The following is a 25,138-nucleotide window of genomic DNA, read 5'->3' as shown; positions in this document are numbered from 1 at the left end:
GACAAGACTACCTCTTGAACACACCTAAAGAAGTCGAACAAAGAATAAAGATTTCCTTCCCACACCCTCGTATGTGGCTTGGGAAACCTTTGCCCTTTCGCCTTTTCCTGTTTACAGTGACAACAAAACTTAAAGGGGGGAGGGGAGAGGGGTGCGTTGCACTGGCTCGCAGTTGGGGAACATGCAGCACATATACCAAACTTATCTCGACTTTGAAGTACATTCATAGCTGGGATGAAGCGAGTGTGTGCATGTGTGAAGGTTTCTTGGCTAGGCTCGCACTCATTAACTCGGCAAAACGAGAAGGGAGACAAAAAACTGCCATTGTTGAGACTCCGAAAATTGTAAAATGACCAGCACAAGCTATTAAAACATCACACAAATCTCCGAGTTTCATTCCCATCCAGCCCCCACATCCATCCCTCCCTCACACACTGCCCCCAGGGCCCCTGGAAGAGCCAGCTCGGGGGAAAGCAAGGAGGAGGAAGACTGGGTGAAAAAGGCTGTGTATCACAACATGAGCCTGCAAAGTTCAAAGCGCCACCGCAGAGGCAGAGCGGAGTAAACGACAGAATGATAAAGTGCAAATAAACCTGCCTGAATTGATTTAAAATGCTAACCAGGAGCGAAAATGCCAGGAAAACATGATTTACTTGAATATCTCAACTCGAGGCTCAAAGACACAGTAACGGGAGGCTGCGTGGCCCCTTGTGGAGAAAGTCGACCTTCGGGTTTCAAACCTGAACGGTTGGTGATTTGCATGGAGAAGAAATAATAAAAAAAATTAAATAAAATGCAGAACTAATGGGTTCTTCCTGCTGTTCTTCACGGCCGTGGGACGAAAGAAATTATCATCTGACTACATTTATACAATACAGGACTCCGAAAGCTTTCTTGAAAAATATGGATGTGGAAGGTTTGTTACATCTTTCGTCCATAACAACGGTTTGAGTATAAAGCGCACTATAAAATAGTAATAAAAGAAATAATAAAAGCACATGAAATGTTAAGGAAGGAAACTGCACCACTTTAGTCATCGTCGTCGTCGTCATCGTCTTTGAATTTTGCTGTCGGACAGGTATGCACGTTGGCAGGGAATATAAACCCAGGCAAGCACACAAAAAGACATAGCCAAATATATCGAAACAGACAGAGAAGGATGGATGCACAAATGAAAGGGATGGCGACGGTTTAAAAAAGCTGCAAAGAACAAGAATGTGGAAAACAGAGGCCTGGTATAAAAGAGATAAGTAATCACTTTTGTCATCAGCTGACCTCTTCTCGCTGTAAACATAAGTGTCGACCTAAGGCAACCAAAAGGAAAGTGATTGTTTACAAATCCTTTCCTCAAAACAAAACAAGGATGGGTGTCTATTTGAAACAAAACGTTGGATAGGATTAAGTAAAAGATATGACTGAGTGTTTCGCTAGTAGTATTAACATCAGTGCTGTGGTAAACAGGATTCCTTTCTCTATCTAGGAGCTGAAGGCTGAATTTACCAACACAACCTTCACAACCCCTGTTCTGCTGTTCAGATCCATTTCTCCAATATTGTTGAATATTGTGGCACGCGCCACTCCTCATTCAAGCTTCATTCACTCCTCATTCATTACCGCATTCCCTTCTTTAAAAAAAATCTCCCTGAAAAGAAGTTGCAATAACAAAGTTTAATAAATTACACATTAAAAGAGTGATTTGGCAATCTGTGCTGCTATGCAGGGAATGTTGGGGTAGGGAGTAGGGGGAAATGAAATGTAGGTGAGGACAATGACATACATTGAACCCACATCTTTACCTACCTACCTCCATCCACTGTCTAGTTACTCCCAGGATATATAGAGGGGTAAGAAGGCCACGGAAGACCTGGTCTTACGAGACAAAGAATGAAGGATCACGACTGGTAGAAATCTTGAATCTGTGTGTGTGTGCGCGCGCGGTCAAGCTACCTCATGTGACAGTCTATGAAAAATCACCCTCCCTTTTCCCCCTCGCTAGGAGCCTCGAGTACCGTTACTCGAGAAAAGCTCATTATGTTAAAACTTTTGACAGCAGCTAAATCAAGATGTTCAGCCCTGCTTTGTCCTACCCCCAACCTCCTCCTTCAACTCCCTGCGTCAACCGTTTCGGGACCCTCCGTCATGGCCCCGTCACCACGCTGACCAGTGGACCGCTTGTCGCTTGTCGTCTGCTGACAACGGAATCCAGGAGCCTGGGGGCGCCACGCTTCCCAGGACTTCCCGGGTGACAGCTATGCTCCCCCATCCTTTGTCGGCGGAGAGAGCCATCCTCTTACTCTCACACGCTAACAGACTCAAAAACAAGAGAGAAAGAAAGAAAAAGTAGTATCCGCGGACGCTGCTATTACAATCAACATCGTCGCTGCCCCTCTTGTCCAGCCCCGGATTTTCTTGAAACTAAACAGGACCTAATACTGTTTTAAACATTAAACTTGACATTTCTTTGTTCGCGACCCATGGGACCCCGTCTTGACATTTCACACCGTTTTGTTGAAATATATTACTTTCACGGCAGTGGTCACACACGGAGCGTGGGAAGTCGGGAAACCCACTTGTCCATTGTTGTTGCCTTGCCGTGTCTAAAGAACTGGTCATGCCGGGGAGCTGAGAGTAATTCTATCTGCCTGCAAAATTTTAAAGACTTATTTATCTTGAATACAACCTTATCGTGCGAATGAAAAGCAAAAGTCAAATGGAAATGAAAAATGCTGCTCCAGCAAGTTAGCTTTGTCAAGTCGAGAAATCTAGGACCACATGCTGGACCAGATTTATTTACTTTTATTTACAGCTTTCACGCCAGTCCTGCGCTTTTGCAGTCTGGGATTTAGGAACTGAATAAGAAAGGAAAGAAAGGGACAAGAAAGTATGTAGGTGAATGGATATATTAGAAAGACATTATTGGTCGCATATGATCGTAACAAACAGAAGGGGTTTTATTCTATTTTAACAACAGAGTAACAGTTCTACTGCATATTTTAATAGGGTAATCAGTATCTTGCATTCAGCCATTAAGTAAAAAACAAAATGTATATACTACTAGAACTTTAGGCTTTCTCAGTGTGAGAGGAGCACAGTGAAGTGAGTGAACGCAGGTCAAGAGATGAAAAAAAAGAAGGACGAAACAGCAATAACCAAGAATGCAAAAGAAGGCAAGCAAGGAAGGAAGAAATAAAAAAAAAAAGAAGAAGAAAACGAGTGTTGGAGGAGCAGGAGCGACAAGGGGGATAATGATAGCCAAGAGGTTATCGCAGTGTCCACCTTGCCGTGTTCCCCACCGGATGCCCCCGCGAGCTGCCGCCAGTTGAGGTATATTCAATCACGACATGATTGTCCCCGAGTTAATCATTCATGAGCGTTACATCAATGCACGTGTCGCGAGACTTTGCAAACGTAATCAGTTATTTATAAGACTAAGATGGCCGCTATGCGATAGGCAGGCACGGCAGCCATGTCCTGAGGGTATACTTTCGGGGCTGCCGAGGAGCGGGAACCAAGGGTTTAACGGCAAAATGAGACTTTTTGGGCGGTAACTGAAATGAACTCTACTCCTTCTTTTTATATAAATTCAGACATGAAAGTTCCAATTTAGTCGCTCATTCCAATCTACGCGAACCTATTCCCACTTGCACCACCATATATATATATCCAGAAAAAAAAAAAAGAACGAAAGAAATAGAGAGGGATGGAGATAGGGAGAGAGAAATAAAAAATAAGTTGCGAGTCTTTTTACCTGATGGGAGTCTTATAAGTCGTCATGACAAACACGCACGCTTTTATTTCATCCTCTTTTCAGCAACCCACCCGCTCCCTCCCAACACTCCCTAATACGACTTTGTCACCAATTGCGGTTTGATGGCAACAGGCTGCTTATGTTTAGCGCGGAGTCTTTTTAACTGACCAGGTAGCGTGCCACGTGAAATAAATCCGTGTTTCTAGCCGATGAAGGCAACCGCGCATCATAAAACATTTATGTAAACAATCCGCCACAGACAGTCCGCATCGCCAGATTTCAAAACTCCCCTAGTAACTTTTTGTGATCATCATGATGAATTCTTGCTAAGACTATTAGCGCAGAAAAATATTGCCAACCAGCTTTAGGAATGACGAATGGGCCCCGCGGAGACGGTTTAGGTCAACCTCCTGGCGGCGACAGCAGCATCGGAACACTGGACTTTTAAATCGCAAAGCTCAAGTTGTGCTTTGTAATCAGATTACAGTCTAAGCCTATTTAAGGCACCATCTTATGTCAAGTGCTGGAGAAATACCTTGAAAAGAACTGTCATTTCTTTTTACATGGAGAGAGGGAAAACTTTGACAAAGAGGACAAAGGCGCCTTACTGAGAAGATGAAAGGAATGGCTTGCGCGCGCATGTGTAGGCGTGTGTGTGCGCGCGTGCATGTGTGTGTGTACTGCAGAATGAAGGAGAAATAAAAATTACTGAGTCCTTTGCGCTGTGGAAGAGTTTACTGGATGCACATCTCCCTGCTGCCTATCTTATCAAAAGAATGTACAACAAATGGCAAATGAGTAAATGTAAAATATTGCACGCAGCGATGATTACATTCGTGGAGAATGCGGATTCCTTGATGCGGAACTGATTACTTTTGCGGGTGAAGAGAGAATCAGAACGTCTCGACCTCCCACCATCCACGTACACAAACACAATAATAATAATCAAGAAAATAAATAACACACACCTAAGTTACCTGTCAGCGGTTTCGCGGTCAAAGGTTATGTCCAGCATAGTTTTTAAGGGACGCGTGTCTGAATAAAACTGGATATACTTTACTTGCCAATATTACATCCTATTACACTAACATACACTCGAAATTGCTGTTGCTCCTGACCCAGTAGATGGACAGAAAAATCATAGCATTACTGAGACGGATGCCATGGTCCCCACATGGCCCACATGGCCCACAGTCGCCAGCTGACGGGAGGTACTCCACGAGACTTTACTGAACGGTTCCCGCAGAGCGTAACAGCCGCCAGCACAGGTCACCTGACACGTCTGTTGTGGTAATTGGCCATTGACAGAAAACACTTTAAATCGATAGACAGTTTCAGCTGACTGGAGCAGTCGAGAAAAAAACGTTTTGCAGACTGCAAGCACAACTCACGGGTGTTTAAACAAAACAAACAAATAAACAAAAGAACACTTTGATATCCCGTTCTGTTGCGTGCAGCCGTGATGGACGTTTATTTCTATTTACAAAAAAAGCAGTTACCATCGTAAGTGCTTTAGAGAAATCACACACACATAGACGAAATAAGGACGTGAAGGCAACGTGACCTATGGATGTTGAACAGTGAGTGGTTCACCGAGTAGAGCACGGTGGTACAAGGCAGAGGTGAACCCTCGCCGAATTTTACGCTTCTAGATAAATCAAGTTTTTTATTCACTTCCGGGTAGACAGACGAGAGGGAGGAGAGCAGAGGATGAGCTGTCCATCCGATCACTGGCAACCCCGAACTTAGAAACCTTCTGCTTCAAAGCTGATGGTCAGTAACCCTAGGACCATAGAACACACCTCTAGAAGCACACAGCAAACGCATCGGATATTAAAATAAGAACGGTTAGAAGGAGATAACAAGAAGTTGTTCCAGAGATTTAAGTCCTGCTCAACACTGAACTTGGGTGACGAAAGAAGGCCTGTGAAAAATAAAGTCGAAAAGAGGGGCAATCGTTAATCAGTCCCTCTAATGCAGACTAGTGAATAAAGACATCGTGAAGAAAATGAACGAGGCCATGAAAGGCTCGTCCGAGAAGCAAATGTTCTTTCACAGGCTCTGGGAATGGCAAAAGTCAAATCAACCAAACGCTCGCACTCTGCTTCACAAGTCGTCATGGAAGACAGATGAACTAGCCTCCGAGACAGCGGCCATCGCGGAGCTGGGACACCGCGCCGAATATTGCAAAGACATCTACAACTATCGTCGAAGAAACAGTTAATAAAAGTTGGAAAAAACTAATAAAAGGGACGTGAAATTATCAGTAACCTCAAAGTTTACTAAAGATGTATAGTCTAATAATAAAAAAAATAATCGCTGATTCACGCTTTAAGAGGACGTGACTAAAGAACACATGGAACATCAACTAAAAACTTGTATCAAGATCCCAAAGTGACAATTTTTGAAAAACCAAGCTTTCGTCGATATTTGCATCCCTTAGTCATTCGTGAAAAGGAGCCCAGGAAGCCACATTTATCATCAACTTTTAAAATTTACAACTGCCACGTAAACTGTCTACTTACTGAGAGACAGAAGTCTGCGCTTAAAACAAAGATCAAAGAAAAAAAACTGATGAAGACAAATGAATACGTATATGTGTGTGGGAGAAAAATCTAAAACTCTGATGACCTGACGAAAAGATAGAAAGAAAAAAAAAAGACACGAAAAAAAAAAAAATCTGTGGCGTAGAGAGACAAGTTTGCGTGACTAGGACGCATTATCCGCAATGACGGCCTATCTAAACGTATTCTAAAGCAATCGAGACACGAGTCGATAAAGGAAACAGGTAGAGAAGGGGATCGAGTGAACACATCTCAGTGTGCCAAAACTATTGTCAGCATCAAGGGAGTATCAGCGCAGGAGGGGGGAATGCTTCAGTGCGGGAGAGTGGGGAATATTTCCTGTCGAGAACAGTGGAGACGGTTTCTGATGATAATGTTGAGGACATCGAGAATGATGTCTCCTCTGACGACCAAATCTCAGCAGGACTACTACTCGTTGTTGCAGCTGTGAAAGTAACCACATCAACTTTTAATAGCGATGCTTGTGTACATGCATCACCGACGACGAACGACGCCATCTCACCCCCACCCATGACGCAACAACATCCCTAATCTCACGATGACCCACGTCATCGCCAGCATTATCACTTTCCCTTCTTTTACATTTTTTTTTCGCCTTCTCTCCGCCGTGAGTATTATTACCCCCAGCTGCAAGATGAAGACAGGGTGGAGGTTTTTTTTTTTTCTTCTTCTTTTTTCTATATTCTCCCCCTACTGCGTTAACTTTTGAACTCGCCTGCACAAGACGTAATCGGCGGAGCAGCTCGCGAATAGCAAAAGTTTTGACGACCCGAGTCGAGGGTGGTGATGGCGGCTCCATTTCATCCCCTACCCCTCCCGTCTCGCAAGCTCGCGCCGAGCACAAAGGTGTGGAGGCTCCCTCTGTGCGTTGGTCTTAGGTAACGCGGCCCAGGTAGCGCGGCGCCTTTTTGGCCTGTATTTTATGCTAATTAACCCTGCCTAGCAGGGGCGGCATTCAAAGTCAGCATGGGACCTCTCCACTGGTCTACCGCGATTTTGTTCAATCGGTTAAAGGAGGAGAGTTCGCGACAACTGAGCAACAGCGCCCCGCGGCTACGAAAGGGTTGGAGGTTTTTTCGGGGGGTCGAAAACGTTAGTGACGACATTGGGGATCTACCTGCGATTAATTCGGGTCACACGAGCCAATCGCCTACAAACGGGTAGGGTGAAGTGGTGATGTTAAACTCACACACACACACATACCCCTTTTATATTGCAAACTTCCGGAAATATTGTCCCGCACAAAGCAAAACGTAATGGTTATGTTCCTACCTGTTGCTGTGACATAGTCTATCATGCCTTGACATGCTCACCTGTCATTAACTTACACGTGGTGCAGGTGTACCTTTAGTTCAAGGTTGTGCAGATTGAACAAGAAAAATCGGATGTTAGGTGGGGAAAGTCTAATTTACGGACTTGATTCAGTGGAGAAAAAAGTAAATTGCTTTGGTTGAAACAATTTATCTCTGGACTCTTCTGTTCGCGGATAAGCTTGGTCAATACAATTCATAGTAATGTCCTGCTTTAATTAGAAAAAAATGAAATATAGATTACAAATATAATTTTCTGTGGAAATACATTTCCTCTGATATTTCAGGGATTTTTTTTATATGCGGAACCAGCGCAGGTACCAGTTCTAATATAAAATTATGAAGAAAAAGAATGAACAATAGTCATTCATCCATATCCACAACATTCTAGAAATGGATTCCTGTAAAACAGCAAGTTCTAGCTAGAAAAACAAGTCATCTTCCTCCTCTTACACCTCGTCCCTTGTTTGAACTAATTCATTTAATATAGTTAATAAAATGGTCTCTCCATCTCTAGTCTGTACTACACGCGCGCGCACGCACACAACACACTCCACTGACAAACATGTAATAAACTGCCAATCTCAACATCACAAATTTATAAAGTGTTTAAACTGTGGTGTACACGCGGATGGGTTGTGTGTGTGTAGGGGTAAACCACACACAATCTCCGAAAAGGTAGGGCAGATGGGTACCCATACTCCTCCTTCAACTGTTCACTCTGTAGACCACTCAAAATGTCTCCATTTTATACACTTTACCCGGGAAGAAACACACAGTGAATACTGCGAAAGATTTATTAGTTGTCACAGTCGCCCACGACTATCAATCCACTTTTATGCTCGTCATAAATGATCTCGAATGTTTCTTGTTATCATCAACCTCTTGTGTACGGCCGTTGGTATCACGTAGGTCAGCGCAGCAGGTACCTCTGCGCCATGCTGGCAGTCTGAAAGCGGCTGATTCACATCTCATGACGGTCTCCAAACTACCCCCCAAGTCAGCTGGGCTTTTTAAATATCCCTGGTTGTTTTACGTCTGCTACAATCAGAATTTAATTAAAACAAAGAATAAATAATTCCCCCACCAAGAAACAACCAAACAAAAAACTTCCAAAACGGTGTTTCAGTTTCATTTGCTACAACGTGGCTATTATCTTTCAAAAATGTTTTAGAGGCATTCTTCTTTGTGAAATATTCATACACATAATATCCTATTCATTCGTATTACTTTTAATTACTAAAAATCGACGATATCAATGAAACATAGCTCAAATTCCGTGTATCTAAATTACTTGCAATTACTACAAATAGTCGCGGAAACGAGAAATTATTTTTCCTTTGAAATTCAGTGATCTGATTTCCTTGTAATTACTAGAAATATAATAAGGGAACCTTAATGCATTCAAATTGAGTGTAACTAAATTACTTGTAATTACTACAAATCTACGGCCTAAATGACACAACCTTTATTCTTCCGAATCAGTTATTTTTTTTTTTATCTTGCTATTAGCTGCGTTAGCAACTGATATCTGGACACCACCACAATAAATTATTTAATAACTGAAAGGGGGCGGTGTTATAGGGGTTTGTATTTTAAAAGGTGGGTAGAGATTAAAATAGTTTGTTCTCTTTTATCTTCCTATCTGTCAGTTTGTGTGCGCGCGCGTGTTTATAAGTGATTAAAGAGAAATGTCAGCTTCACAAAGTACAAAGGCTTCACGACATTCCACCGTTAAACTGTTTAGCTCAATAAAGTGTGTGCCGTTATTTTATTTTATTTTTTTAAAATTATGAATCTATATAAGAACCGCTAGGAAGATGGGGTCGAGTCCGCCAAGCACCGATGTTATCAAGTCGTAACCTATCGTGTTGCAGGCCCATCGAGGTCAGAACTGAAATTTCATATCTAAATGACGGCGACACTGATAGATAGTCAATTTAACTGCCCCGGGGCTGACTAAGGCACGATGGCCGCGTCGCAGCCATGCGAGAGGTGGTTCAACCCCTTTGTCAGGGCAGTCAAGTCGCCCACGGTCTGTGTCCTGCTCGCACAATTCGTCCTTCGGGTCTCGCTGTTATTAAACTGTGAAGTCAACAGTTTCTATGGCTTCAAGCACAACTCCTCTTTTCTCGTTCTACATACCTTTTCCCGCGTGCAAAACTTGTGCTCATTCTTCACAATTCAAACCGACGACTTTCTAGGTTAACGGTCTTTTTAAAGAGGTTCAACTACTGTAAAAAGTCGTGCAAGTAGAGGCTTGCTTTTTTGCTCTCCTCTTTTAATTCCAAGCCGATTCCTGTACAGGTTTAAAACTTGTCAACTGAGCAAAAGCAACATCTAACGAATTCCAAGGAGTTGAAACTGAGACATACAGCTACAAAGACCTGAGTGCTGAGGGCCATACAATGACTGTCAGTAGCCCATAAAAGACTGGGTTACTGGCGAATGGCTCCCTCTGGCAGACGACACTAAAGCTTTAGAAAAACTCCACTCTTCCCTTACTTTTGTGCGTTTCTTTCCTCTTTCGTGTCAGTTTTCAAGAGCATGGAAAACTCCGTCTAGACCCACAAAGGTGCCCGCTGAATGTTCGGTTTATGGGATTTGTGACAGAAACTTGCTGAGATGTGAGTCGGCTTTACGTAAAGTTTTGCACAAATCCTTTCTTCCTTCACCTTTTACTTTTATAAATAATTAATATTTTAATCCTTACCTACTCTGAAATGAATGAGCCTCATAGGATAGATTATACAAATACTACTGGATATAAATTTGGGTAGCTACAATATGAAAGTCTACAAACTGTTCAGTTTCTTTTTAATTTTCTTCTTGAGACCCCCTTCTCCTCTATCTGCCAGAACTTAAAAAAAAAAGAAGAAGAGGGATCTGGCATCAAGTAGCGCATACAACCAGCCTTGACATCTCTCTAATCCGGTAGGAGAGGGGGAAACAAATTCTTGCAATAGGCAGAGAGGTCAAAGTTCGTCCCACACAACACAGTTTAGAAAGGGACGGAGAAACGCTGCCAGGAACAATAGACAAACGCCTTTATTAGTACCAGCCCCTATGACACTGTACCCTGTGGTACCAGTAATCACGGAACACGACACCTCTCAGTCTCAGTATGGGGAGCCAACTGGTCGCTACCTTCTGGCAGAAAAGTATGGCATAGGTCTACATCCAGAGGACAAATATCTAACTCTAGAACCAAAACTGGCACGAAGGAAAAATCAAGGGTATGTGCAAATGCAAGCAAGAAAGAAAAATATTGGTGGTGAAACGGGCTTCAGTGAGACCTTGGAATTACTGAAGCAATGAGACTCTGGAATTGCTGAAGCAGTGATGTGTGGGAAAAAAGGAAAATCTATGCAAATTATGCCCTCATTTTGCAGTTTTAAATTAGCCAACCAGTTTTGTATTACTGTCAGTTAAGGTTTGCTGACTATACCATCTGCAGAAAGTCTGCTTAGCAACCTTAAATTAAAATATAGACTTGTTAGGTTTGAAATATAGACCTGTACACAATAGACACTGGTTGGTTTGGTGCTTGGTTACAAAGTTCATGAACTATACAAACTAAAACTTAAATAGATAATGTCAGTAATATGCACAATGCCTTGAAAAAATTCAAACGATAAAAAAAAGCAACTGAGGGAGCAGGGCAGACAGTGAGGCAGTGATATCTCCTTAGTTATGACTGGAACATTTCATCACCATCTTACTAACTGTATGCACCAGAACAAAGAGCTGCATGATGAAAACTGCATGACATTAAAACACAGACCAAAATGCTCCTGCCCTTGATGTAGTTAAGATACTAAACCGCTCAGGATTGCTGACATCATGCCCAAGGCCAAGGTATTTTGGTCTATTATGTTGCCTTTTTTTTTTTTTTTTTGCAACATTCCTTTAAATCATAATATGCTGTGGCAACTGGAAAACCCATCTGTAAAGTACTGTAAAAACCAGCTGTAAAATATTTGACTCATTTTAGAAAAAAGGCTATATCATTTTCAAAGCATACTTCTTTAAGGATAATTCCCATATTCAAAGCCATGGATGCAAAACTATCTCAAAACACCACTAAAATTCAATCCTGCCTCACAGAGCTCATTATTTTCCCAAGCCTACGCCACACAAAACAACGCTCCCTTCTGATACCAGACGAACTCTGCTATCTACTGCCTCATTTTCTTTCTAAATGCTATCTGTCGGGTGATATCTCTTCATATTTCAATCATGTCATTGATGTCGGGAAAGATGGATTTCAACAGCTGTAGGGGATTGCCCAGTGTACACAGCCCAGAGCAAGCAAAATAATGACTAGAAAAAGCAGCCATTAGAATCAAAATGGAAAGATTTCTTTCCCTAAATAAAAGTCATTTTATGGACTAAACCTTTGTGAAAGTGCATTATTTTGAATACTTGGGATTTTTAAATAAAAAAAAGTAAACTGTTTACTTGGGATGTGCATGCACACACACACACATCAACTGCATGTGTAAGCATGAGTATAAATATGAATGTTCACATACACATTATTCTGAGGGTCCATGGTGTACCCAACATGTTTAAATAAAAATATATACAGGGAGAATTAAGGTACTTCAATGCCATATGCTAACTGCACACAGCATCCACCCTCCCATGCTAATGCATGTGGACACACCCATATATGCATACAGACATTGTCTGGCTTTATTTCAGTTCAACATCCAACCAAAAGATATTATGCACCACTGACCCATTACTAAACAACAGAATATACCATAGTAGTTCCCTTGTTGGCTTCTTTGGTAAGCCAATTTCAAACTGCGACACTAAGTATAATAAAATCTTTGTGTTTACCAAAAATCACAAATGAATGTCTGTTTTAAAAGATCATACTTGATCAAATTTGACGTTTAACCTTTGGTTCTACTTTATCTCATTTTGCTGGCTAGGAAGTATGTCATTGTCATTTCTTCCTGACAGATCTGCAGTAAAATTTGTAGTAGAGAAAGGTCAGTATTTGAAAAACTGAACACGCTCACCTAAACCCTTACTGAATGTCGGTAAGTATAAATAATATTGCATTCATGTTGATTTATCTATTTGCTGTGTCATTTACATCATGCAGCAGTGAAAAATTACTTTTTACGAATGTACAGAGTTAAGAAAAAAAAAAAAATCATTAGATCATTATATCTCTGCAAACCAAAAGATATAATAGTAGTTAAAACAGAATAACTGTCATAAGCAGCATGCATGTTTATGTGCGTGCATGTGCTCATTTTAATATTACAGGTAGAATATTTACAAGAATTTCTCTTTCTCTGAAAATGCATTGCACAACATGACTAGTCGTTTTGAGAACACAAAAGACAAAGCAAAACAATAAGTCTACAGGTTGAGTCACACAGTACCAGTTTTGTGTTTTTATAATGACGCAGATTGTTTACTCTCGGCAGTAACAGTTTACGCAATACCCTAGCAATACTTATATAACATGCGCGTATTTCTTTTGTAATCTAAAGTGCCAGTACCCCTTTATACATCCTTTTTTCTTTCATTTGGTCTGTTTGTTCCCCTGCCCACCCTCCCTTAACCTTTCTTTGTCTGTGACCAGCAAAATGGCCAACGACGACATGACTTGGCGACCACAGGTTAACAGCAGGGTTTTGCTACCTACGTCATAACGGCAGCGGTTGGCTGCTTTTCTGGGTGATGCGAGCGTTACCTGGGAGAGCATTCCGCTCTCCGACACCCGCTCTAGCCCCGGTGCTGATGCGGGTGAAGAGGATAGCGAGTGCTTCCCACCCTGCCCCCCGTCTACCCTACCAGCAGCCACCGGACATGATCAATTAGTTATCTGCCTGCCCCTCGTCGCGAGACACGACGTGTTTGCAAGGCAGCAAAAAAAGTGCGGGAGGGTGCTGATACAACCTCTACAAGGTTCAAGTGTGTCGACATGGGGCTGTGGACACACACACAAAAAGAAAGAAAGAAAAAAATGCATCTATTTGTCTGCAAAACAGCGCAACACGTGAAAACTCCATGGGTGTCTTCTTCTGTTACGCAAGCATCCTCATCTCCGATTACCACACTTCTGAGTCTTGTGGCTGCTGCGAAAAACGCGATGGTTTGGAGTGTTCACCGCGATTAACGCCACAACGACTACACCGACCATGGTCGCACGCGATCGGGTTCTATTAAGTTCGATCGCCGTGTCGTGGGTATTAAAAAAACGAGAGACTGGAAAAATAAACTCTACAAATCTCTACTCATCAAATCTGTTTTGTAAAATAATCTGTGGAATAAGTCACGACGACTTCGAATCCGATTTAACGAAAAAAAAAAATCTAGAGAAATTTAAAAAAAAAAATCAGAACGGAACAGATTTATTTGTTTATAAGTCCAACCGTCATTCAAATAAAATAAAAATCAAGTATAAGGCTTACCTTGGAATTGAGCACGGCAGAAGTAAAGTGTTATGTCAACACCTGATGAAGAGCACATGTATAGAGAACATTTGGTATCCGCGCGCCGCACTCCGCAATAGTGAGGCTACACAAAAAGCACCGTTACACGCCGGCCTGAAAAGCCTGGCGTCACGGCAGATACTACCACCACTACACGCCACTCGCACACGGCTCGGCGAACAGAGGGTTGAGCGCCCTGGCATACCATAAATTACTGACAACTGACCATTGTAAAGGGCTGGGGTGGTGGACAGATGAGAGCGAAAGGCCGCCCGACATGCGCACTGCAGCGCTTTTCGCCTTTCAGTTCAAGATCATAGCGAGGTATATGCCCCTGCCCCCCAACCGACCTCCGCCACCCCCCTTTACCCGCCACACAGATGTCTGCGCCCGGTGCGGCCTTGGAGAAGGGGAGGGGAGGGGAAGGGGAGGAGAAGGGAGGGGCGAAGTGCGAGGTGCTATACGAGGCTTATGTTTTTTCACTCTGTCCGACTCCTCGTTAAAAGTAACGCAGCGGGAGTCTAACAGACTTTTTAATATCACGTTTGCGGTCGACATTGTATACAGAAAGTCACTATTCCGAGGTGAGAGGAAAGAAAAGAAAAAACAACCTGACAATTAACATTTACATACCAACATGGAAACTGGAATCTGATGAGTATTACAAATCTTCTCATTACAATCCATCTAATATCCGTGAAGAGTGCCGGTCAATGTGTTTTTCCAGTTTCACTCATGAAAGTTGGCAATATAGCTCTATAAACTTTTGAAGCATTTTCTCTTTTGCCAGAGATGAGGGGGGGCCTGGCGCTCTGCTTTCCCAATGGTTAGGGTTTTTCCAAATTATGCAAATGTTTTCATGCAACCAATCAAAAGCATTGACGTGACCGACTCGCCACCTAACTCTACAACGTCTCCTCCCATCCCTCCGATACACATTAGTGAATACGAAATACTTTTCCCCTTTTCATATTGTATATTTCCTCCTCCCCCCTCATTATCATCCCCTCTCATACAATTATTCAAAGATCTAGTCTGTGCCTCAAACACAAGTTCTGTGTATCAACTCTCAAGCTTCACTAAAATATAATTCTAAACTTTCGCTTCAGGTTTTTTTTTCCGAACAGGTCTTATGTATCAATTTAGCTGATATCTGTGTGAAAACCTTTCATCGTTTAGTCTCTCTCTGTGGATGGGAGGGTGCGTGTATGTAGACGATATATATATATGAGAAAGAAACCTCTGCAATGAATTTCTTAAGAAAAGAAACAAGAAGAATACACACAAGGTTAAATGTTGAATGAAAAATTGTAAATTTTGTGTAAGCAACTCGGACTTTTAAATAAAATTTTGTCCAAGGCTAATAGGCGGTCGTGACACGAGTGAAACACGTTTCCTACATGAGTTTAAAAAAAAAGAGAAGTTTACAAAGAAACAATCTTCGGCCCTCTCATCGAAATGACTTGTCGGTCAGTCAGAAATGATTTAACGATGACAACAACATAAGTCTGAAAACGCCGCACCGCGTTCTTCCGGGCATATTCGCCACTCCCGCAGTCGTCACCACACTACCACCTCCTCCACCACCAATACAACAATTTTCTTTTCATCGCTTTTCGCAGTGTTCGGCGCAGTGTTAACCTCCGCAAATAATGCGACACAACTTGTACCACTTTCCGCTGCTTCGTGCGCGAGTCATATAACCAGCATAAAGATGTCTGTTGGCAATTTACTGACGCAGTGACTAAACACCCCCTCCCATCCCTTTCTGTGTGTAGTGGCAGAATGGTGGATGCTGAGTCTGCTACCAAACACGTGTCTGCATGTCTGACTGACGTGTGTAGCTTCACTGATAGCTCCTTGCTGAGAGACTGTCACCATCGCTTTATCGAGTTTGTTGGTGTGTAAGGGTGGGAGGTGTGTGTGCGGTAGTGGTAGTGGGGTAGGCGAGCGGTGGTGGGGGGGGACTAACTCGCCAACGTACTTTTAAAAATCTGGCACCGCTACACGTATATCTTGACATAATATGTCGACAGGTCGAAAGCATCCATTCATCTCCTTGCAGACAGACCACCATACAGAAGTAGCCGACTTGCTATCGCAAACTCTCTCTCACTCACACACACACAATAAAAGCGAAAGAGAGAGCTTGTCAGAGAGACAGGTACGAAGTAAGGTATGAGACCGCTGCGCTCCTACTATCGCTACTCAGTTTTAAGACTTTCTCACCTTTTTAACACGGCCCACGTGACATGAAGCTAGGAGAGAGCTGACATGGATAGCACTCACAAGTACAATGCATTCGCGACTCAAGGCCCTGGCGAACTCGCTCGACCTCAGCATCTGGCACTACTTAAGTTATCGGTTGCCTGGATAAACGATCATTTACACGTATTCTTCAAAACCCTCACACTGCACATCTTCAAAAGTCTGTCGAACACATGGACTACAAAACCAGTTTCATCAGATAAGAAAGAGGTGCTTAAACGTCTACATTTCCCTTCCCCACAAGAACACCATTGTTAATGACAAGTACTGCATACAAACGTCTGAAGAATGAAAGTAGGAGCAACTATGAGCATTGCATGTGAACACCGAGATTTTTTTTGAAAGTACTGAAAATTCTTTATATACCTGAGGGTTTTCGCTGCACACCGTTGATTGTCCCCTACTATCGCGAACGTGCGGTCCAAGCACTGACGTACGTCCGAAAGAGCACGTGACATCAATTAACTCACGTTCCACAAAAGACAGAAAACATCAACGCGCTTCCCAGGCGACCTTCTCCTCTTCCAGCCAGCCTGGCACTGACCCGACCAGCCCCTCCTACTGAACTAAAAAATCGAACTGGCCGGACCCATGATAAAAAATAGACGTCCGAAGCAACTCTTTATCGACCTTGGCAGCTTAAAAAAAAAGCACACGCGCTCACTTCAATGCCCTCTTCAGTAAGTTGAAACTGGCTGGCAGCGGACCGCTCTCTCTGCCGGCAAAAATGGTCAGGCGCGCTGGCCAGTGGTCTACTTATAGAACAAGATGGCTCCCGTGGTTCTACGACGATTGTCCCATTAATATCATCATAATTGCCGGACAGAAGGCCAAACTGACTACTGAATTAAATTTTAAAGCCAGCTATAGAACACGGCCCAGACGGTAATGGGATTTCCCGGCTGAAAAACTAACGATCGAACGTTAACAAATAGGAAAAAGTTTGGGAGACGCTTAAGCTATTTAACCTGAAGTGATCCATACACAATTCATGCAAGTTCACAATTTATAATTGATGAAAACAGTAAAAGAAAACCCACCTCCTCAAACGGCCTTTCAACTTCTCGCCATCTTGTTCATACCCAGCATTCTTGTGTCAAAATGGCGGAAATCCAAGCGCGTGTGTAGTGTGTAATTAGAGTGGGAAAGAAAGAGATTGTCGACCTACTGCTGACCCGACGTTCTTGCTTCTGGAGCGAATTGTGAGTCTAAAGATCAAAATACTTGACGATATAGTCTTGGAAATAACTATCCATAGCCTGCGGTATAGCAGAGATGGGTTTACGTTGTAGCAGACGACTGCTGACTAGGCTGTAGGCAGGCACTGAACCGAATGTGTTGTTTACTACACACTGTTTTCAAAGCATTGTTTCCAGATTTGGCTCATTAGCAAGTCCGAGCCACACAACAGCTTGGCCATTTTGTTAGCATTACATTGCCTAATACTTTGTAGTCATTGGCTGCTTCACGGAAATTAAAACACGTCGTTAAGTCGATGCGGAATATTGCACAAGTTGCTTTATTGAGTGCTCCGCGCAGAACTTCGCCCAGTCTACACGGGCTGTTGATATCAGTGCAAAGCTGCAAGTGGCTTTGAGTTTGACTGCACGCGGAACCAACCACGCGCGACTTGTCACCACTCCCTTATGAGAATTTTTTTTCCAGAGACGGCCCACTTGCCCCCACCCTACCACACCACACTCCCTTAATATGTTGAAGAAACAACAGGGCAACCAATAGCCGAAGACAGAAGTGTCAATAGCGAAGTTTGTTGCTGCAGCCTGCAAATATCTGCCCGTTAACGCTGTAGTCACTTCTTTTGGAATTTTCACGGGAGCTAATGAAAACGTTTACATAGCATTAATGAGATAAAAGAGTTGTTAATAATTCATGCATAGTTATGCACTTGCCAGAGTTAACATCAGTAGCACCGCCCACCTCATGAACTTTGAGACAGGGCTTGAACGAGAGAGCTTATCAGCTAGGGTTGCAGTTAAATATTTCAATATGAAGAAGATTATTTTTATTATTACCTTGTACACAAGATTATTTCAAAATGAACAGCCATAAAATAATAAGTGTTGCCTTGAGTCAGAAGACAAATATTTTATAGGACAGGTATAGTTACACTTAGTAGCTACATATTGTACATTATGTATATGCACACTAATGCAGGTACCCACATGCATGCACACAATTAATCTATGGTATACTTAAACTTAGAAATGAAATACTTTCAGACTACAAAACACCAGACAAGAAAATTAGTTTTTTTAAGTGTAGAATAACATTAGCTACAAGAATGCTTAATTATGCATGTAGTAAGTTACCTAGATCAGTTGTTTTTTAATAATGGTACTTAGATAATATGTTTTCAAATGTACACCACCACCACCTCCCCCCCCCTGACATCACCACCACCACCACCACCACCACCAGAAACAAAAGGCCACATACGTCAGTGCTTTGTTCATTTGCCCTGCATTGTAGAGTACTGCAGTTTGCATTAGGTTGCATAAAAGTAACATCAGTGCCACACAATACTGAATGCATTTTTTTTATGCCTTTTTGTGTTCTCTCTGCCCTTGGTATCTGTTTCATTCTATATGGTCACATCTGTGAAACATGAGTGAGGAGAAAATTATGGTTTTAAAGATAGCATGTTGCTATCAGATCAGTGTGCTTTCTTGTGCCACAGACATTTAATTAAACATCTGCCTTTTGCTGTGATAAATTGATGGTACATATGTTGAAAACACCAGTCTTTGACTCATCAGTCATAATAATTAGTTTTATTTCAGAATTTTGTTGCAACAGGACAAATTTTTCATCTCCATGAATTGGCTGTGTTGTAGATAGCAAATGATGAAACCTAGGATTTGGCAGGAAACTGGGCCATTATGAATGTTGCAGATGTTCTTTGATCAGTGAAGTTAACAGTGATTTTTCAGGTACATAAACATTTTCCACAGTGATTCTCTCTGAGATTGTCCGTTCCTATAAATGAAAATAATTATCAGAAGACAAAGAAAAATTAATGTCAGGTTTTAAAAAAAAGTTAGAAATAGTAAATAAAGTTAATAGTGTGAAAGCAGATCCTAGGGGGAGGGAAAGCTTATTCTGCTCAGATACATAGATAGCATGGATCAAGTATATCAAGCATAAAACATACAGATGTGCAGTTTTGCATTCATTTTTATCCCTGCCTTACCTCCTACCCTACTGCTTTACTTCAGCTCATAACTATTGTAGAAAGTTAAGCTGTTCCCATCCTTCTGCTCTTGTTTGTTTTGTATCTTTGTTTCTGTCATAACAAACTTGTGTGTGCGTGGCATTTAACTATTTCAGCTAGCAGACATCTAAAACATAGTCATAACTCGTTTGAAAACACACAGCTATTCTGAGGGCTATACTGCAGAATACATGGTTTTGTACAGACACAGGCTGGCAGTTCTGGTTGAGCGTTTAAGGGGAAGTAACTGCTGGCGAACTATTGAGAGCCGTCCTGTGCAGGTAACATTGTGTCCTGGAGTTTATCATTTAGTTGTATTCTGGCGACTTTTATGCATAGTCATTTGCTGATAGCTCATTTATAAGATGAAAAAATATGTCTTTAATATTTATTTTGAGTTTTCTTTAATAGTCATAATTTACAGGAAATTAAAAAAAAAATAATCTACACCTCAGTAATGTTAACAGACAAAAGAAAAAAAATATCAAGGTATAACTGTCATAATAAATAATATTTTTGGAAAAAAATGTTTTATACAGATGAATTCCTGCAGTATTGGCTTTTCTGGATAATGTTCTTACTGTTATTTATCTATATTTTAACAGGTGATTTAACATTTTTGTTTAAACAAATGAGATATAATTAGGTGAAAGAAAATGACACAAGAAAAATTCATAATTTTGTCATAAAGTTTACATCATGATTTTTTTTATGCTTCATTAAATTAGTGTTCAGGATTTAAAAAAAAATTGTTTCACTTTTTCCCCAAATATTTATTGTACTTCTTTCTTATGGTTTAGTTGCAAATATTATCAATCATATCTTTTAGTGATCTGTATACTAGGTATATCTACTGTGTTATTCTGACCATGATTGCATTAATGTGCAGTGATCAGAGGTTGCATGATAGTTGCATGATGATGTGTTAATAGGAGAAATGATAAAAATCATAGCCAGAGAGATGGGACAGTGAAAGTTGATTTGCCCTCTTCCTCTTCTAGTTTTTCATTGTATTTTCTATTTTTGCATTTAATTAATACAAAATATAGTAAACAGTGTGCAGGGGGAACTAAGAATTAGGATTATTTCCCCACATGTTATGACGCACTTAACTCATAGTATGTAAGGAAGGTCACATGTGAACTGAGTAGATCAGCAGACTTTCACACAAGCAGGAGTCCAAGCATTGATTTCACTTGCATTGGCAGCAGGTGGAGGGATTATATAGTGCTATCTATCACACAGTTCAGTGGGGGATGTTAGAGTGTGCACTAATTGTAAGCTGACAAAAATGCACCTCACTGATATGCGACACAAATTTATAGGCTAATGGGCTCTTTATGGGTATATTTGAATGGATTCTGAGCAGCATACATCAGCAAACATGCTTATAGGTGAACAGGACCTCTACATTTTCCTAGGTAACCTAATTAATCAGTAAGTTGAGAATACTACTGTGCCAAGTGCATTAAAAGATAATCTTTTTTCTAGTTTTCACTTCTTTGTGTCACCAAAACCTTTTCGCTGTTTGTTAAGATATGTGCTGATGGTTCATGTCAATCTCTACCAGTCAGTACTTATCTGTCAGTCTTCACATCGACATTTGGCAAAAACAAAGATAGTGGAAAATGTAGAAGCAGCAGGGATCATTCTTTTAGAGATATATATACACACACACATTTAAAACGCCGATACTTTTCTAAAGGCTGTGTCTCGGCATGTAACTGTTTATCTGTCATTTCAATAGGTTGAAGAGCATGATAAAAGTAAATGACCAGAGTTGTTGAACATGAAGTGCCACTTGTTAGATTTGCTTGATTTGCTCTGCAGAATCTGTAGAATCAAACAGTTTTTTAACAAATCTTTTTTTTTTATTAAAGGAGATTGTTCATATTCTTTTGTGAATTGTCCAGTATCCATGAATTTTGAAGCTGAGGGTGGAGAGGGGGGTCTAATCAAATTCATTGAATAACCTCTACCGTGATTTGGCTGCACCATAACACTTTTATATTTTTCATTTATGACAACACAAAGTCAGAGACTTTGTTACTAAAGAGGCTGTGAATTTACCCGCATTGCTTTTATGAACAATAACACAAAAGTTCTTGCAGTTAATATCAATCATTCAGTTTGCAATTCCATGGGCATTTTCAGTGCTGTCTTAAGGTCTATTTGATCATGAACTTGTATTACTGGACTTTTTTTCTCAGTTAACTACTAAAACGAGGCAGGTGTATACAAAGCTTCCGGTTTACTCACATTCATTGTTAAGGCTCATCAAGACTAACAGTGGAGAACTTCGCAAACTTCGAACTTTAACATCAACAACTAAACAAGCTGGCAGAAGTGAAACATGTTTAACTTCTATAATATATGTATATACTCATATAGACACACTTTAGAAGAGTATATATTAATATAAGATTAGCACTAAAAACAATACTAGCTATTATCTAACATGCTTAGCGCTTTGCAGGTTTCAGTTATGATGTATCCACAAATTAGGGCTTAACAGGATGAATGTAACTGTAAAGATACTTGTTTTCTTATGTATAAATCTTATTATATGTGCTCTGGTAACATCTGGTCATGTTTTAGTCAGGAATCAAGCATTTATTGTAAAAATACATTCTGTTTCGCTTCAGAACTTTGTGTGTCACAAATTCAATCCATCCATATTATATATGGTGCATACTTGTCTCACGTATTGGGACAGAACTAATAGAGAAACTTAGACAATCTTATCTCTTGCATCATTATTTGTGTTTGCTATTGATGTGTTCAAAACTAGGAAAGTCTTAGTCATTTATAGTGGAATATACAGGTATACAAAAGTGGTGGGAGAACAGTTGCATATGAAACATTTACGAAACACACACATGGATGTTGAAAAGAGCAGGGCAGATCAGTATTTATTCAGTTTTGATTTAGTTGGTTATGTGTAACTTAAGTTCTAAATAGGGCGTTTAACTTGGAAACTGACAATTTACAGCATAATTTTGACTACTATTGCATTTACATGCAGGGACAAAAGGTTGCATTCAATCCCAGTGTATTTAGGCTTAGTCCAGATAGTAGGAAAATTAGCATTGATTTGTGTGTGTGTGTGTCAGGTCTCAGTTAAACTGTTTTTGACTGTGTGTATCAGGTGGACTGGGACCTGGAGGGCGTCTAATTGCCTCTTCAGATGGAAATAATATGTTGTTAACATCTGTGTGATTAAAGACAAGTTTTGGTTTGGATTCCTCTTTTGAGGTTTCGCACAACCTAGTCCATTTTTTTTAAAGCTTTAGTTTGAGGGGAGGATAATTGTATCGGCTTTTTTTTTTCTATATTGACCAGCTTTGGAAAGTTAAAAATTAGGATCTAAGCATTATGCCTGGAATAATTGACTACAAAGACAGTACTTAAGTTGCCACGTGGGGAAAAAATAGTGGAATTTGAGTCACAGGAAAATATAGAGATGCTGAAAAGTATAATTCAGAACATTCATTTATCTCCTTGCTTATCCTCTCCTCTTAAAGAAGAGTTATGTTTGACATGTTATGTTAATTCTGTCCTGAAATAAGTAGAAAGCAGATCTTAATTTGCTGTCTTTAAAATAAAAATCAAGCAAAATAATGGTTTTGAAAAAGCAGACAACTGATTTTCAAAGACTCAATAATTTCATTAATATGTGGGGAAAAAACAGCTAGAACTGCAAAATTCTGATGAGCTCAAAAAGACATAAAAAAAGACAACAGCAATGTAAAAGAATGTTGCTTGATAAAAATCCAAATTAAAGGCAGGTGAATATGACTGATATGCTTATTCGTGTCTTTCTTATTGCCTTTTAACAGGGAGCATGTAATAGTAATATTCGTTTGGAGTGATTTTTGTATAGTTATTTAGGCTTTTAGAACCATTTTGAGAAGCATTTTGACTGAAACTTTCATCATCTAATGGTAATTATTCATACATCATAGAAGCTACTCACTGTGTGATCTCAAGTGCAAGCACACACATAAAACTGGCTTGAGAGAGTTTCCATAAGAAGACATAAGGATTAATTTCAATTATATATTGGTTAAGAGTATTGTAACAAATTATAGAAGGATGTGTCTGTCTTTTATTGTTCTGTGTGTTTGTACGTGTAAAGGAAAATCTATCTGTAAATGTTTGCTAGTGTATTATATGTATCTCTCATGGTAGTCTGCATGTAGATGTGCATGAATATGTATATTTTTCCCATCTTTCCAAGAAAATCTGACAAATTCTTAGTGACCTGGGTAGATATTCTTGTAGACTGATCATAATGCCTGTCTACAAGTATTCATCCCATGCTCTGTTCTCCAGGGGCTGAGGCTCAGACTTTTGAGAAGTCAGTAAGGATGATACATTTCAACTTGACACTTGGTAGATATTTGTAAGAGGCTTATTTAGCCAAATCTAAAGATTCTGGCCAAAAGTCAGTTTCAATTATTTCATTTGATTCTGCAAATAGACTTGTTACCTGTTATGTTGAAATTTAGGGACTGCTCAGTTTCAAACCTCACAATGGCAGATCTTTATTTTAGGCAGTGAAGAAGGAAACAGTAAAGACCTTTACTGAGGTTCGACTTGTCAAAGCATTAGGGGCAAAGTTATCTTGCTATTTTCAAACAAACCATTGGTAACTTACAGAATCCCATGATGAGTGAGTGGCACAGTGTTTAGAAGAGGGCATGTAGAGGACAAAGATCAGTCATTTTTCCTGTCTTCTCTATCTTCCTCAATAAGTTAGGATAAATGCTGAACACACTTTTTTGTGAGACAGATAATCAGATGAAATGGTAGGGGTTTGTGCAGGTGACTTTCTAGTCAACAGTTGAATGCACTAACCAGAGTTTTGGAGCTGCTCTTGGTATATAATTCTAATGATTACTTTATGTTGCCATACTTACAAGATGCTAACTGTGAGAGTTTAGTGACTAGCTGAAAATACAAGTAAGACACCATTTGCTGCCCACTTGTGCATTTTGGGGTAGAAATGTTGAAAGCAAGTAAAGTTAGTACTTCCCTCATGATCAATCTTTTATTGAAATTTTGAGATTTTTGTGATTTAAAACAGAAATAAGCTCAAAACATTTAAGACTCAGCTTATGGTGAATGTAGTTATACTGTACTCTTTTTCTTGCCCACCTTTATATCCTGACACAGCAGTTAATTTTCACCTTTTACAATGAACTGGAATTTTTACTTTACCACATTGCATTATGCAGTTTTTGTTTATGAAAAATAATGCTCATAGCTAATGTGTAAAGAGAAGCACAATATTCTCATATAAATAATGGTTTGCATTAGATTATGCAGTTATGACTACACAATCTTTATGCTATGATTAAGTATCTATGTACTTTGAAGTCAGTTTGGCTTATGAAGAGTTGATTTTTTTTCTTTTTAAGCAGTGAACCCCACACACTCACAAATTTATGCATTCGCACTCAGACACATATCCTCATTTTGTGGAATAAGCAACAATAACAACATCTGGGTGGCATAAATTTCTTTGTAAC

General features: G+C 40.4%; 2 protein-coding genes across 2 annotated transcripts in view; one reads left to right on the top strand and one right to left on the bottom strand.

The window, feature by feature from the left end:
- Positions 1-17,534, bottom strand: part of LOC112573239 — a 48,575-nt gene extending 31,041 nt beyond the window's left edge. The window contains 1 exon segment of the mRNA XM_025253430.1: positions 17,413-17,534. The gene's annotated coding sequence lies outside the window, so the exon portion shown is untranslated.
- LOC112573722 overlaps positions 17,476-25,138 on the top strand; it is a 44,771-nt gene continuing 37,108 nt past the window's right edge. Inside the window, exons 1-2 of the mRNA XM_025254304.1 lie at positions 17,476-17,574; positions 19,721-19,885. Coding sequence (XP_025110089.1) covers positions 19,796-19,885 — 90 coding nt within the window. The 5' untranslated portion in view covers positions 17,476-17,574; positions 19,721-19,795. The remainder of the gene's footprint in view (positions 17,575-19,720; positions 19,886-25,138) is intronic.

This window comes from Pomacea canaliculata, linkage group LG10, assembly GCF_003073045.1.
Source record: "Pomacea canaliculata isolate SZHN2017 linkage group LG10, ASM307304v1, whole genome shotgun sequence".
Lineage (NCBI taxonomy): Eukaryota > Metazoa > Mollusca > Gastropoda > Architaenioglossa > Ampullariidae > Pomacea > Pomacea canaliculata.
The sequence above is the reverse complement of the archived record's forward strand: the minus strand, read 5'-3'. Positions and strand labels throughout refer to the sequence as shown.